Source organism: Ovis aries, chromosome 15 (genome assembly GCF_016772045.2).
Source record: "Ovis aries strain OAR_USU_Benz2616 breed Rambouillet chromosome 15, ARS-UI_Ramb_v3.0, whole genome shotgun sequence".
Classification (NCBI taxonomy): Eukaryota; Metazoa; Chordata; class Mammalia; order Artiodactyla; family Bovidae; genus Ovis; species Ovis aries.
The window spans coordinates 17582082-17598397 of NC_056068.1; the positions used below are offsets into that span (position 1 = coordinate 17582082).

A 16316-nucleotide genomic window follows, 5' to 3' on the forward strand; every position below is an offset into this window, starting at 1 on the left:
TCCCATTCTCTGCTTTTTCCATGGCATTTACTACCTTCAAATGTATGATGTAGCTTACTTATGAATTATGTTCATTGGTTTTTATCAACCTTCTCCACTATAAGTACTTGTAAAGGTTGGATTTTTCTTCTTTTTTCTGATGTATCCCAACTATCTAGTGTATATCAAGTACTCATTATTTGATGAAAGATGGAGTCAAGTTAAAAAGGACCTAACAGCTTGTTTCTTTTATAGTAATTTATACATATCTACAATTATTTGAGGCAACTTATATTCAGATACATATATAAACTTTTTAAAGTGAAAGAAAATTGGTCTCTCCACTTTTTAACATAAGCAAAGGAAGACTAACAAAGCTTGGTCAACGTTACTATTACAATTGGATAAACTTCATCAGACTCTTTTTTCATTGCCTAGTTATCTGTGACCAGCAAGTCTCTTAGTTGCTTAGGTGGGCTATTCCTATTCAGAGCTGGTTGTAAGTCTGTAGGCTGGAGGAAGATGGTGAGCAGTGGTGCTCCCTCCCTAAAAGGCAGTTGGAACAGAATGTTGGCTTGCCAAAGGGTATGGAATTAATGAGAGGCAGTCTGCTTCCAGACCCTTTTACCCAATCTTCCAGCTTAGACTTCTCAGCAGATCTACTCTTAGTATTCCTCTTTATGTATTCAAATCAAAAGAAAGCAATTTTGAGTCAGAATAAGTCTAGATGGGAAATGTGATTACATTAAACCCTGATTAAAACACTAGTCTCAAGAACAAAGAGAGCTAAAAATCAAAAATAATTTCTTAGTTTCTTTGTTAAAGACATAAATTTTTATTTGTCTCAGTTTCATTAAGCATCATTGTTTTAAGTTAATTTTTTTCTCTGTTTCTCTAATATGCAGTTTATCTAAATCAATCCAGATTCTTTTTTCTGTGGATAAGTGATGGTACCACTGTTATCAATCTTTCAGTCTTCTATAACTGTCAGTTGTTGAATGCCTAAAATATATAGTTATAAGATTGTTTATATATACCTAGATATCTGAGTTTTTTTGAATTATTTTTATGTACCTTTAGCTTAAACATTAGAGATTTACTTGTAAGAAAATTACATAAAATTAAGGAAGTCAAGTTGTCACCTATGTGCAGGGAAACTCACTAATTTTTCCTCTGATATTAATCAGACTTGGCCAGTTTGTCTTACTAATTCCAGATATACTGGAAATAGGGCTGGATTTTTAAAAGGGCTGAAACCTTGGAATTGATGATATGATGTAACTAATGTTACATTACAGGGAAAGGCTAAGATCTTTACATTAGATTTCTGTTGTGCCACATTCCAGAATATTTTTGCTGTTAGGAAGGGTTTCCAAATCTCTGTGTAGAAAAGGTAAAGATAGTAAATGAGCCCATTTGCCTTTTGGTTTAAAGCACTGTAATTCATCACTTGGAGAGCTAACAAAAAACACCTTTTAAGACTTTATAGTTCTCGTTCATTTGGCTGAGGTGTAATGTCATACACCCACTCTTTTTATTTAGAGAACTTATGCCTTTTGTGAGGCTGCCTGTAGCAAGAAGTGGGTGATGAAGAGTCTGTTCCTGTCCAGGAGGATTTTTACCTAGTATTAATGACATGGGAAATAGATGGGGAAACAGTGTCAGACTTTATTTTTTTCGGCTCCAAAATCACTGCAGGTGCTGACTGCAGCCATGAAATTAAAAGACGCTTACTCCTTGAAAGAAAAGTTATGACCAACCTAGATAGCATATTCAAAAGCAGAGACATTACTTTGCTGACTAAGGTCCGTCTAGTCAAGGCTATGGTTTTCCAGTAGTCATGTATGGATGTAAGAGTTGGACTGTGAAGAAGGCTGAGTGCCGAAGAATTGATGCTTTTGAAATGTGGTGTTGGAGAAGACTCTTGAGAGTCCCTTGGACTGCAAGGAGATCCAGCCAGTCCATTCTGAAGGAGATCAGCCCTGGGATTTCTTTTGGAAGGAATGATGCTAAAGCTGAAACTCCAGTACTTTGGCCACCTCATGCGAAGAGTTGGAAAAGACTCTGATGCTGGGAGGGACTGGGGGCGGGAGGAGAAGGGGACAACAGAGGATGAGATGGCTGGATGGCATCACAGACTCGATGGACGTGAATCTGAGTGAACTCCGGGAGTTGGTGATGGACAGGGAAGCCTGGTGTGCTGCGCTTCATGGGGTCGCACAGAGTCGGACACGACTGAGCGACTGAACTGAACTGAATGACGTGGGTAGCAGCTAGCCTCAGAATTTGGGATATCAACCAAGCTGGAATCTGGGGGAAAGATATGCAGGGAACAAAGGGTTGATAATTGCCAGTCACTGGGAATCCTTACTAGTAAAGTTCTCTAAGATAGTGTTCTCAAATAAAGGTAAAATGCAGATTGATGAGCGGTATAGATCAGTGGGGAATTTGGTTGGCAGGAAAGTGATTAGGTTAAGGAATTTCAAGCTAGACCTGAAGCCTTACTCATTAAAGTGATTCTTTAAAATTAAATGAAAAAGGTGGATTAAGAGAGTCTTGTTTGATATGATTTCCCTATTTTCCTTTGAGTCTGTAGGTTGGCTGCATAGCAGAAAAAAGTGGTGCTAGTTGCATATCTTACAGATCTTAGATCTTTGATAACTACTTCCTTCTGTAATCACTGAATAATTTTGGAAATGAGACAATAACGTGAACCCCTTAAACTAGCTGACTTAAAGATCACAGACAGGAAAACTTAAATATATTTTATTTTGTATCCTTGCAGATTGATCATTTATTCATTAGTAATTTACCAGAGATTGTAGTGGAGTTATTGATGACGTTACATGAACCAGCAACTTCTGGTGCCAGCCAAAGCACTGACCCCTGTGACTTCTCAGGGTATGGATATTTTTAATTTAGAGGATTAGCTGCAATTTGAGAAGGTCCTTGGGAAGTTTATTAGTTGACACCTTCAAATGTCTATTTCAGTTATTAGACATGTACTGTGCTTTTAAATTGTTTCTTTTAAAATAGTTACCTTTGAATTGAAGTTATCTGCTGTACTGTAGCCTCTTCATAGTAACTGCTCTTTTAATTACCACTTTGTTTGCAAATTCAGTAACCTTTGTATCCTCAGTCTTTTTGTAATATTTGAGCATTGTGCCATCTCCTATCTCATGAAATTTTCTTCTTCATGACCCATTATTCTTTGTTCTCTTCTCCTTATCTGTGACTTGGCTTTCTGTATCACCATTCTCCTTTGCTAGTGGAATCTTACTATATTGCAATTTCATTTGCGTGTAAAACCTACTTGTTGTTTATGAATGGTAGAGTTATCCATATACATTGTTATTCATTTACCTTGATTGTAAGGTACTTGAAAACATCCTTAACTTTTTTTATATGCTATACAATACAAAGGATATAAAACAGTAATAATACCTATTAAAATACTTCTGCATGTGTAATTTCATTTGGTGTAGTATTTGATTGCTGTCTTGAATGTTATTTTGTTTACAGGTATACCCATGGCTGATTCATGTCAATGTATGGCAAAAACCATCACAATATTGTAGAGTAATTATCCTCCAATTAAAATAAATAATTTAATTTTAAAAGATATTATTGAGTTTAAAGTACTAGAATAGAGCTTTAATTCATACCTTCAGTAAAGTGATAACTAGGTCTATTTTTTATAACTGCTGTTAACTTTATTAACGATTTTTTAAGCAAATTATTGACTACCTCCTAGAAAGTTATTTAGGTATTCTGATTGATGTATATAGACTGTAATGTGTCATTTGTGATTTTATTAAAAGTCTAGTTTTCACCTAGAGAATAACTAAAATTTGGGGTTATTATAATCTAAATTTTTCTTTTGAATTTTCACTGATCTATCAAGAAAATGTTTTTTCTTGATAGTTTTATTCTGAAAATGATGACTGATTTTTTCTATAACTCTTAGGGATTTGGATCCTGCTCCTAATCCACCTCATTTTCCATCACATGTGATTAAAGCGACATTTGCCTATATCAGCAATTGCCATAAAACCAAGCTTAAAAGCATTTTAGAAATTCTTTCCAAAAGCCCTGTAAGTATACTTTACTAGTATAACACCTAAAGAGAGAATTCCATATTTTTCAGCTAGAGAATCTGTTTAAGTACATTTTATTTTTATTTTTTCGTTAAGTATAAGTACATTTTATTTTATTATTTTTTTAATAAGTACATTTTAAAAAGAAAAAAGTAAACAAATGGAAAATTTACTTGAATAAATTAAGAAAAACACTCATATACAAGTTTATATCTTGGTATTTTACTTGTCAGTATTAATTGAAATATGTCACATATGAGGGCTGAATTTCGTCATTTTAGTCAGGTTGGCTCAGGAAGTGTGTATATATGTATTTTTTTAAGAATATACTACTAAATATTGTTTACTATCTGAAAATGAAATAAACTGACAAGTTTTTTAAAATTTAAGATAGTAATTTTCTTAAAGTGATATTTTGCATTTGATATCAAAACTCCAAGCAAAATTCTGAAATTTAGAATTCTGTAATCTGAATATAAAAATGTATGTATTATGTCTGAGTATATGTGGTTAGGCAAGGTTTTACTAAATGTATCTTTATTTTCTAGGATTCCTATCAGAAAATTCTTCTAGCCATATGTGAGCAAGCAGCTGAGACAAATAATGTTTACAAAAGGCACAGAATTATTAAAATATATCACCTGTTTGTTAGTTTATTAATGAACGATATAAAGAGTGGCTTAGGAGGAGCTTGGGCCTTTGTTCTTCGAGATGTTATTTATACTTTGATTCACTATATCAACCAAAGGTAAATGATATATTTAGACCAATATATAAGAAGCTTTTCTACCCTCATCTTAATTAAAAACTTATATGCTTCTACAGGGTAAAAGCCAGAGTATTATTTTCTGAATTTTGCTACATATATATATATATATATTATATTTTACAAAGTGAATCACTACTTCTCCAGCTCTCAGTTCAGTTCAGTTCAGTTCAGTCGCTCAGTCATCGCCAACTCTTTGCGACCCCATGAATTGAAGCACGCCAGGCCTCCCTGTCCATCACCAACTCCCAGAGTTCACTCAGACTCAGTCCATCAAGTTGGTGATGCCATCCAGCCATCTCATCCTCTGTCGTCTCCTTCTCCTCCTGCCCCCAATCCCTCCCAGCATCAGAGTCTTTTCCAGTGAGTCAACTCTTCGCATGAGGTGGCCAAAGTGCTGGAGTTTCAGCTTTAGCATATTCCTTCCCAAAAAATCCCAGGGCTGATCTCCTTCAGAATGGACTGGTTGGATCTCCTTGCAGTCCAAGGGACTCTCAAGAGTCTTCTCCAACACCACAATTCAAAAGCATCAATTCTTCAGCACTGAGCTTTCTTCACAGTCCAACTCTCACATCCTTGCATGACCACTGGAAAAACGATAGCCTTGACTAGACGGACCTTTGTTGGCAAAGTAATATCTCTGCTTTTCAATATGCTATCTAGGTTGGTCATAACTTTTCTTCTAAGGAGTAAGAGTCTTTTAATTTCATGGCTGCAGTGATTTTGGAGCCCCCAAAATAAAGTCTGACACTGTTTCCACTGTTTCCCCATCTATTTCCCATGAAGTGATGGGACCGGTTGCCATGATCTTTGTTTTCTGAATGTTGAGCTTTAAGCCAGTTTTTTCACTCTCCTCTCACTTTCATCAAGAGGCTTTTAGCTCCTCTTCACTTTCTGCCATAAAGGTGGTGTCATCTGCATATCTGAGGTTATTGATATTTCTCCTGGCGATCTTGATTCCAGCCTGTGCTTCTTCCAGCCCAGCGTTTCCCATGATGTACTCTGCATATAAGTTAAATAAGCAGGGTTTCAATATACAGCCTTGATGTACTCTTTTTCCTATTTGAATCCAGGCTGTTGTTTCATGTCCAGTTTTAACTGTTGCTTCCTGACCTGCATATAGGTTTCTCAAGAGGCACGTCAGGTGGTCTGGTATTCCCATCTCTTTCAGAATTTTCCACAGCTCTAGAAGTCTTTAAATATTAAAAGTCTTCTCTTTAACATTTTAAATATGCTAATTTTACATGGCCATAAATACATGTTACCATAGCAGTTCTGCTCACCACTTCCAGTGTGTGGTAAGGGGAAGGAAGGGGGATTCCCAATGCATACCCAGGGTATTCTTCAGACATCACCTGGTACCCGCCTGTACATAGTGTCAGATCCCACAGATTAAGAGTTCAGTCCTACAAGACTACCCTCTCTCCAACCTCATCAAACTTCAGTTGAAAACTATAGACTGGAGGTTTCAATAACCCCCTTCCTTGCGTTTGATTATTTTGCTAGAGTGGCTCACAGAACTTAAGAAACCTATTTACTCACTAGATTGCTGGTTTATTACAAAAAGAAATAACTCAGGAACAGCCAAATGGAAGAAATAAATAGGGCAAAGTATGGGGAAAGGGCATGGAGCTTAAGTGGTATCTCCAGTCACTTCATTCTCCCCATATCTGCAAATGTTCACCAACCCAGAAGCTCCTTAAACCCCATCCTTTTGGGTGTTAACAGAGGAATCATCAGCCATTGGTGACTGATGGAAGGGAAAGTCCTTCTTGATCAGAGAGGTGGAACAGAAACAACCCTCTAATTATAGGGTTGGTTCTCTTGGCAACCAGCCCACATCCTTAGAGGCTTCCTCAAAGATACTTCATCAACATAGACTTGTTTATTGCTCTCATCACAGGAAATTCCATAAGTTTTAGGGACACTGCCAGATGTAGGGACAATGACCAAATATATATTTCTTATTATAAATCACAGTATCACTATAGATTTGAGGATGTATGTTCTTTTTAGCATCTCTATACTTTCTATTGGTTTTAATAATTATTCTATTGCTTTCTTATTAGTAGATAACATTGTAATCAAATAAATTTAAACCCTCAAAGCATATGAAGATATCTATTTCCATTTTGTTTTCTCATATTCTTTTTTGCTTTTTAAAAATATAAGTTTAATTTTAAGTCATATGTATGTGTGTGTGGAGAAGGCTATTGCACCCTACTCCAGTACTCTTGCCTGGAAAATTCCATGGACAGAGGAGCCTGGTGGGCTGTAGTCCATGGGGTCGTGAAGAGTTGAACATGACTGAGCAAATTCACTTTCACTTTTCATTTTCATGCATTGGCGAAGGAAATAGCAACCCACTCCAGTGTTCTTGCCTAGAGAATCCCAGGGACGGAGGAGCCTGGTGGGCTGCCGTCTCTGGGGTCACACAGAGTCGAACAGGACTGAAGCAACTTAGCAGCAGCACAGCAGTATGTGTGTGTACTTTAAGTCATTCAGTCTCTTTCCTTCTCTTTTTTTTAGGTTTTATTATGGTGTTAAAATATATAACATCAAATTTCTCATTTTAACTATATTTTAAATATCCAATTTAGTGCTATTAGTTATGTTCATGGTATGCTATTAATTTTTATTTCTGTCATTGCAGTTTCCAAATACAACTTATTTATTACCTCAAATAGAACCTTTCTACTCATTAAGCAATAACCACACAGTTCCTTTTCCCTATAGCCCTTATAGCTTCTAATCTACTTCCTGTCTTTTTAAAATTTCCTTGTTTTAGGTATTTTATATAAGCAGAATCATAATTTCTTTGCCCTTTCCTGTAGGCTTGTTTCACTTAGCATATCTTCAGTGTTTATCCAGCATCATGCTTTCTTGTGGCTAAATAACATTCCATTGGGCTTCCCTGGTGGCTCAGATGATGAAGAATCCTCCTTCTATGTGGGAGACCTGGGTTTGATCCCTGGGTTAGGAAGATCCCCTAAAGGAGGGCATGGCAACCCACTCCAGGATTCTTGCCTGGAGAATCCCCATGGACAGAGGAGCCTGGTGGGCTACAGTCCACACGATTGCAAAGAGTTGGACACAACTGAGTGACTAAGCACAACAACATTGGATATATGACACTTTTTTTATTCATTCATCTCATGATGAAAACTTGGATTGTTTCATAGGCATGAAGTGGTATCTCATTGCATTTTCCTGCTAACTACTAAGGAATATCTTTTCATGAGCTTATTGATGATTTGTATGCCTTCTTTGGAGAAATGTCCATTTAAATCCTTTGCCCATTTTAAAAATTGGATTGTCTCTCAAATCAAAAACTGATTTGAGAGAATAGCATTGAAGCATGTATATTAGCATATGTGGAATAGATCACCAGTCCAAGTTCAGTGCATGCAACATGCAGGCAAAGCCGGTGCACCAGGACAACCCAGAGGGATGGGATGGGAAGGGAAGTGGGAGGGGGATTTGGGATGAGGGACAATACAATAAAAATAGAGAAAAAAAACTGGATTATCTTTTTGTTGTTGAGCTGTAGGAGTTATTTATATTTTCTGGGTTTAAACTCAGTATGTGATTTGCAAATATATTCTGGATATTGAATTCATATGTGATTTGCAGGTAGTTTTTCCCATCCTATAAAATTTTCACTTTCCTGATAATGTCTTTTGATGAGCAAATATTTTTAATTTTGGTAAGGTCTGATTTATCTTATTTTTCTTTCATTTCATGTGTTTTTGGTATTGTAGCTAAGAATGCATTAGCAAATCTAAGGTCATGGAGATTTACCCTTAGAGTTTATTCTAAGAGTTTTATGATTTTAGCTCTTAGATTTAGGTTGTTGATTCATTTTAATTTTTATAAATAATGTGAGTTAAGGGTTCAGTCTCATTCTTTTGCATGTGGAAATCTAGTTGTCCCAGCACTATTTATTAAACACTATTCTTTCACCCTTGTCAAAAATCAGTTAGCCATTGATGTATGGGTTTATTTCTGGATTCTCAGTTCTATTCTATTGGTCTTGCCTTGTGCCAGTACCATGCTGTGTTGCTTGTTGTTGTTCAGTTGCTAAGTCGTGTCCAGTTGTTTTCACCTTAGGGACTACAGCCAGGCTTCCCTGTCCTTCACTATCTCCCAGAGTTTGCTCAGACTCATGTCCATTGAGTCAGTGATGCTATCCAAATATCTCATCCTCTAGCCCTCTTCTCCTCCTGCCTTCAATCTTTCCCAGCTTCGGGGTCTTTTCCAGTGAGTCGGCTCTTCATATCAGGTGGCCGAAGTACTGGAGCTTCAGCTTCAGCATCAGTCCTTCCAATGAATATTCAGGGTTGATTTCCTTTAGGAATGACTGTGTTGCTTACTGTAGCTGTATAGTAACTTTTGAAATCAGGAAGTGTGAGTCCTCCAATTTTCTTCTTGTGTTTCAAATTTTTTTGACTCTTTGGATACCTTGCAATTCCATATGAATTTGTTGACCAGTTTTTCCATTTATGCAAAAAACGTGCTGGAATTTAGATGGATATTGCATTCAATATGTGACTATTTTAGATAGTGTTAATATTTTAACAGTTTGTCTTCCAGTCCATGAATACAGGATGTTTTTCCATTTACTTGGGTTTAATTTCCTTCATCCATGCTATGTAATTTTCAGTGTATAGGCGATTCACATCCTTGGTTAAATTTATTCCTAGATGTTTAATTATTTTAGGTGCTATTGCAAATGGCAACCCACTCTAGTAGTCTTGCCTGGAGAATCCCATAGACAGAGGAGCCTGGTGGGCTGCAGTCCATGGGGTCACAAAGAATCGGACATGACTGAGTGACTGTCACTTCACTTCTGCTCCATCCAGAACTAAGGACCAGGACCCCACATTAGAAATGGGATCTGAAGTTTTCATGAATGCTGCCAGGCTGGGGACGATGTAGGGCAAGGACAAGTAAAATCACCACAAAGCTTTCCTAGTTTTTAAGTTTCCTTTTCCTTGATTCAGTGATTGCTTGATTGTTGCTGTTTCACAGAGTTCTAACAAAGTTCATACACTTTGCTCGTTTTTCAGTATTTCTGTCATGGGAGCTTGGAGCTGCCTACTCTATCATTTTCTTGGTGTCTCTTCTGTTTTTGGAATTTAAACATCTAATTTTAAAGAATTAGATGTGAAACTAACTTTTATGTTATGCCACATCAGAATTAGAGCTGTTGAACAATAATGACCTTTGAACAAGTTGATATCAAAATAGTGTCCTATAACTTATTGTTTTTTCCCCCACGTTAGGCCTTCTCATTTCATGGATGTGTCATTACGTACCTTCTCCCTTTGTTGTGACCTATTAAGCCGGGTTTGCCACACAGCGGTAACTTACTGTAAGGATGCTTTAGAAAGTCATCTTCATGTTATTGTTGGTACACTTATACCCCTTGTGGATGATCAGATGGAAGTTCAGGAACAGGTAATTGCCCAAATCATGTTCAATATGATATTTGAAATATATTGATAAAGTATTCTTGGAAAGAACTAGTTGTTTCATGTTTACTTGGTATAATCAATAATTTTAGTGAAAATAGTCTTTGAAAAATGATGGGGAAAACATTCTCAATGAATTAATCCTTGTAATCTTTTTGTCATATAGTACCTAGTAATTTTGATCTAATAAATAACCTGATTTCTTTCTTACTTATACTGAAATATAGAGGTAGTCAAAACTAGGGATCCAGTTCACACTACTCTGATGGTGTAAGAGATATTATATGAAATGCTTCAGTAATATTGACAACCGTGTTCCTCAGTGTCCATCCTATAGTAAAGGCCCTATATGTTTGTTGAATTATTTGAAAGCCCAGAAACCATAGTAGCTAGGTGCCTTAGTAGTGATTAGAACATTTTATCTAAACCAGGTTAATAGAGTTTGTATCATTTATTACAGTGGGTATATTTGTTTTACTTTAACATAAAATTAATCCATTTCTCTTGATTTTTTCTTTTTTAATTATGTTTAGGTGTTGGACTTGTTGAAATTCTTAGTGATTGATAACAAGGATAATGAAAATCTGTATATGACAATTAAACTTTTAGATCCTTTTCCTGACCATGTTGTCTTTAAGGATTTGCGTATTACTCAGCAGAAAATCAAATACAGTAGAGGACCCTTTTCACTTTTGGAGGTAATAATTATTCTGTCATCTTGCTATTTTGTATTAGAGAGGATAGTAATACTTTCTGGAAGTCTCTAATCCTCTCAAAGGAAAAACTGGTCTTTTCTAAAAATTGTGATTAAAAAAGCATAACCTGAAGTCTGTCCTGCTAACAGATAAAAGGTCCAATGCTATAAAGAGCAATATTGCATAGGAACCTGGAATGTCAGGTCCATGAATCAAGGCAAAATTGGAAGTGGTCATGCAGGAGATGGCAAGAGTGAACATCGACATTCTAGGAATCAGCGAACTAAAATGGACTGGAATCGGTGAATTTAACTCAGATGACCATTATATCTACTACTGCAGGCAGGAATCCCTTAGAAGAAATGGAGTAGCCATCATGGTCAACAAAAGAGTCCAAAATGCAGTACTTGGATGCAGTCTCAAAAACGACAGAATGATCTCTGTTCGTTTCCAAGGTAAACCATTCAATATTACAGTAATCCAAGTCTATGCCCCAACCAGTAACACTGAAGAAGCTGAAGTTGAATGGTTCTATGAAGACCTACAAGACCTTTTAGAACTAACACCCAAAAAAGATGTCCTTATCATTATAGGGGACTGGAATGCAAAAGTTGGAAGTCAAAAAACACCTGGAGTAACAGGCAAATTTGACCTTGGAATACGGAATGAAGCAGGGCAAAGACTAATAGAGTTTTGCCAAGAAAATGCACTGGTCATAGCAAACACCCTCTTCCAACAACATAAGAGAAGACTCTATATATGGACATCACCAGATGTTCAACACCAAAATCAGATTGATTATATTCTTTGTGGCCAAAGATGGAGAAGCTCTATACAGTCAACAAAAACAAGACCAGGAGCTGACTGTAGCTCAGATGATGAACTCCTTATTTGCCAAATTCAGACTGAAATTGAAAAAAGTAGGGAAAACCACTAGACCATTCAGGTATGACCTAAATCAAATCCCTTATGATTATATAGTAGAAGTGAGAAATAGATTTAAGGGACTAGATCTGATAGAGTCCCTGACGAACTATGGACTGAGGTTCAGACATTGTTCAGGAGGCAGGGTTCAAGACCATCCTCATGAAAAAGAAATGCAAAAAAGCAAAATGGCTGTCTGGGGAGGCCTTACAAATAGCTGTGAAAAGAAGATAAGCAAAACGCCAAGGAGAAAGGGAAAGATATAAGCATCTGAATGCAGAGTTCCAAAGAATAGCAAGAAGAGATAAGAAAGCCTTCCTTAGCGATCAGTGCAAAGAAATAGAGGCAAACAACAGAATGGGAAAGACTAGAGATCTCTTCAAGAATATTAGAGATACCAAGGGAACATTTCATGCAAAGATGGGCTCAATAAAGGACAGAAATGGTATGGACCTAACAGAAGCAGAAGATATTAAGAAGAGGTGGCAAGAATACACAGAAGAACTGTACAGAAAAGATCTTCATGACCAAGATAATCACGATGGTGTGTTCACTCACCTAGAGCCAGACATCCTGGAATGTGAAGTCAAGTGGGCTTTAGAAAGCATCGCTACGAACAAAGCTGGTGAAGGTGATGGCATTCCAGTGGAGCTATTTCCAATCCTGAAAGATGATGCTGTGAAAGTGCTGCACTCAATATGCCAGCAAATTTGGAAAACTCAGCAGTGGCCACAGGACTGGAAAAGGTCAGTTTTCATTCCAATCCCAAAGAAAGGCAATGCCAAAGAATCCTCAAACTACCGCACAGTTGCACTCATCTGACACGCTAGTAAAGTAATGCTCAAAATTTTCCAAGCCAGGCTTCAGCAATACATGAACTGTAAACTTCCAGATGTTCAAGCTGGTTTTAGAAAAGGCAGAGGAGCCAGAGATCAAATTGCCAGCATCCGCTGGATCCTGGAAAAAAGAAGAGAGTTCCAGAAAAACATCTATTTCTGCTTTATTGACTATGCCAAAGCCTTTGACTCTGTGGATCACAATCAACTGTGGAAAATTCTTCCAGAGATGGGAATACCAGGCCACCTAACCTGCCGCTTGAGAAACCTATATGCAGATCAGGAAGCATCGGTTAGAACTGGACATGAAACAACAGCCTGGATTCAAATAGGAAAAGGAGTACGTCAAGGCTGTATATTGTCACCCTGCTTATTTAACTTATATGCAGAGTACATCATGAGAAACACTGGGCTGGAAGAAGCACAAGCTGGAATCAAGATTGCTGGGAGAAGTATCAATAAGCTCAGATATGCAGATGACACCACCCTTATGGCAGAAAGTGAAGAGGAACTAAAAAGCCTCTTGATGAAAGTGAAAGTGGAGAGTGAAAAGTTGGCTTAAAGCTCAACATTCAGACAATGAAGATGATGGCATCTGGTCCCATCACTTCATGGGAAATAGATGGGGAAATAGTGGAAACAGTGTCAGACTTTATTTTGGGGGGCTCCAAAATCACTACCCTTGGTGATTGCAGCCATGAAATTAAAAGATGCTTACTCCTTGGAAGGAAAGTTATGACCAACCTAGATAGCATATTGAAAAGCAGAGACATTACTTTGTCAAGAAAGGTCCATCTAGTCAAGGCTGTGGTTTTTCCTGTGGTCATGTATGGACTGTGAAGAAAGCTGAGCACCGAAGAATTGATGCTTTTGAACTGTGGTGTTGGAAAAGACTCTTGAGAGTCCCTTGGACTGCAAGGATATCCAACCAGTCCATTCTGAAGGAGATCAGCCCTGGGATTTTTTTGGAAGGAATATACTGAAGCTGAAACTCCAGTACTTTGGCCACCTCATGCAAAGAGTTGAAAAGACTCTGATGCTGTGAGGGATTGGGGGCAGGAGGAGAAGGGGACGATAGAGGATGAGATGGCTGGATGGCATCACAGACTCGATGGACATGAGTCTGAGTGAACTCCAGGAGTTGGTGATGGACAGGGAGGCCTGGCGTGCTGTGATTCATGGGGTTGCAAAGAGTTTGACACGACTGAGTGACTGAACTGAACTCAACAGAGAAAAAACTGAATTTTTAAATATACTCTTGCTTTGCAGTAAAAGTATATATATCAAAGTTTCTTGGTAAAAATCTGAATTTAAGTATTAAAGAAGTATAATATAAAATATGCTTGATGAAATATACACATAAAATTCATTAATATCTTAAAATTACCATCTGATCCTCTGAAGGAAAATATAATGCTTGAATTAGAGATGATATGTAACTTTTTGAAGAGTTTTGCAGGTTTTAATCTTGTTTAACCCTTATAAATTTCAAAAGTATGTTCAGTTTTCCTTATAAATGTTACTATAATTTTACTCTATATTTGACTATAATCAATATGAAAATATAGTTAAATATACTGAAACATAAAACTAGAATTGTAGTGATAAATAAATACAAGTTTAAGTTTTTCCCTCTGAGTATGCTGTAACAATCTTAAACTCTAACTATTTTATCATGAGAGAGTCTATTAGAGTTTAAATGATTAAAACACTAAGATTTGAAGTGAAATAAGTAACTTACTTCCACCTTGTTTGGTAGTAACAGTGATAGTAATCAGTGTCTGTGGATGGCATTAACTGATTTTTAGAAATTTTATTTTACAGACTCAACCAATATATGTCAAAAGCAAGTTACATTTTTAGCTGATTTTCTCTTTTAGGAAATCAACCATTTTCTCTCAGTAAGTGCTTATGATGCACTTCCATTAACAAGGCTTGAAGGATTGAAGGATCTTCGAAGACAACTAGAGCAACATAAAGATCAGATGATGGATCTTATGAGAGCATCTCAGGGTACTCATTTTAATGACTTGGGTTATTTTTATCTGTTTCTTTTTGAAAGAATCTCTTACAATTCTTGCTGTTGGTTTAATTGCCACAGATTTAGTTCAGACCCTAATCACTTCTCATCTAGTTATAAAAGACTTTCTAAGTTGTATCCTTTCCTTGAATTACTCCCATTTTATCCATCCTTTGGACCTGTGCCGGAATGTCCATGTTTATTCTGCCACTTAAAAAAATGTTAACAATTTGCTGCTGCTGAAAAGAATAATTTGAGTTCTTTAAAGGGAGGCATGCAAGATAATCTCTCTCTGCCTACTACCCCAGTTTATTTAAATAAAAGAAACATTTCATTTTAAGCATCTTAGCCATGTATGTGTTTTGTTTGTATGTATGTGCTTTGTTTGTATGTATGTATGTGTCTGTTTTGTATCTACATACTTATTTGTATATGAGTTTCTAGCGTTTTTTTTTAAACTTAAGAAAACTTCCATTTTTAAGTTGATTTGATTTTAGTTTTTAGGTTACTATAGTACTGCACTTGGTGGAAATATTTTCTACTTATGTTTTGATTTTCATCATCCTGTGTTCATTAACTTCTTATTTCTATTCTGTGAATTTTGTCCTCAGTACTTTTAAAAATTAATTTTGTTTTGACCATCTGAATTCTGAGTTTCTAGAATATTTGTTCTTGAGGTATATAAATGTATATACATGTATATATATATGAAACATGAACTTTCTCTTTGTATATCTAATTTTTGTATATTTGGGTATTTTATTGATTCATACCAATGTAGCTAATAGTTGTTTATATTTAAATTTAAATGACTTTAAATTCAGTAAAATTTAAAGTTCAACTTCTTTGTTGTGCTAGCACATGTCAAGTTCTCAGTAGTAACATGTGGCTTGTGGCTGTCATTGGACAGCATGGACTATAGACCATTATCATCATTGCAGAAAATTCTATCGGACAGGGCTGGTCTATTCTAAATGCAAGAGGGTAAAAAACCAGGCATTCTCCCAAGGTTCCTTCTAGTTTAATGCTGAATAATTTTAGTGTTTCTAAGTGTGATTTTGCTAAAGGTATTGATTTCTCTGTACAATTTGTTAAGACATTTTTCTCTTTCTGACTTCCAAATATTGCTGCCAAATGTTTCCCCATGATTCTATTGAAGAAGAAAGTTCGGATACATTCATTTACTTTGTATTTTTGAAGTGCCCATAATTTAAAATCTTCATTGAAGTTTTCTAGTCACACAATGTAATATATGAATATATTATAAAGAAAAGTGTTGTCTCCACCATAACTTAAACTAATTTTTTCAAAACTGCTTCTAGATAACCCTCAGGATGGCATAATGGTGAAGCTAGTTGTCAGCTTGTTGCAGTTATCCAAGATGGCAGTAAACCACACTGGTGAAAGAGAAGTTTTAGGTAAACTATTTGGCTTAGTGAATATGAGTTTTTTTGTTTGAGTGGTTATCTTCATAGCATTTTAAAAATCAGCAAAATTTGTTGTCTGAAATACTGGGGAAATGTGA

The 16316-nt window shown here is 36.3% G+C and overlaps 1 protein-coding gene across 6 annotated transcripts in view; it reads left to right on the top strand.

Annotated features, from left to right (window-relative positions):
- Positions 1-16316, top strand: part of ATM (ATM serine/threonine kinase) — a 156026-nt gene that overhangs the window by 63632 nt on the left and 76078 nt on the right. For all 6 annotated transcript variants that reach the window (XM_015100899.4, XM_042232886.2, XM_042232883.2 and 3 more), the window contains exons 28-34: positions 2765-2880; positions 3947-4073; positions 4625-4824; positions 10128-10302; positions 10850-11014; positions 14652-14784; positions 16114-16209. In XM_015100899.4, coding sequence (XP_014956385.3) covers positions 2765-2880; positions 3947-4073; positions 4625-4824; positions 10128-10302; positions 10850-11014; positions 14652-14784; positions 16114-16209 — 1012 coding nt within the window. The remainder of the gene's footprint in view (positions 1-2764; positions 2881-3946; positions 4074-4624; positions 4825-10127; positions 10303-10849; positions 11015-14651; positions 14785-16113; positions 16210-16316) is intronic.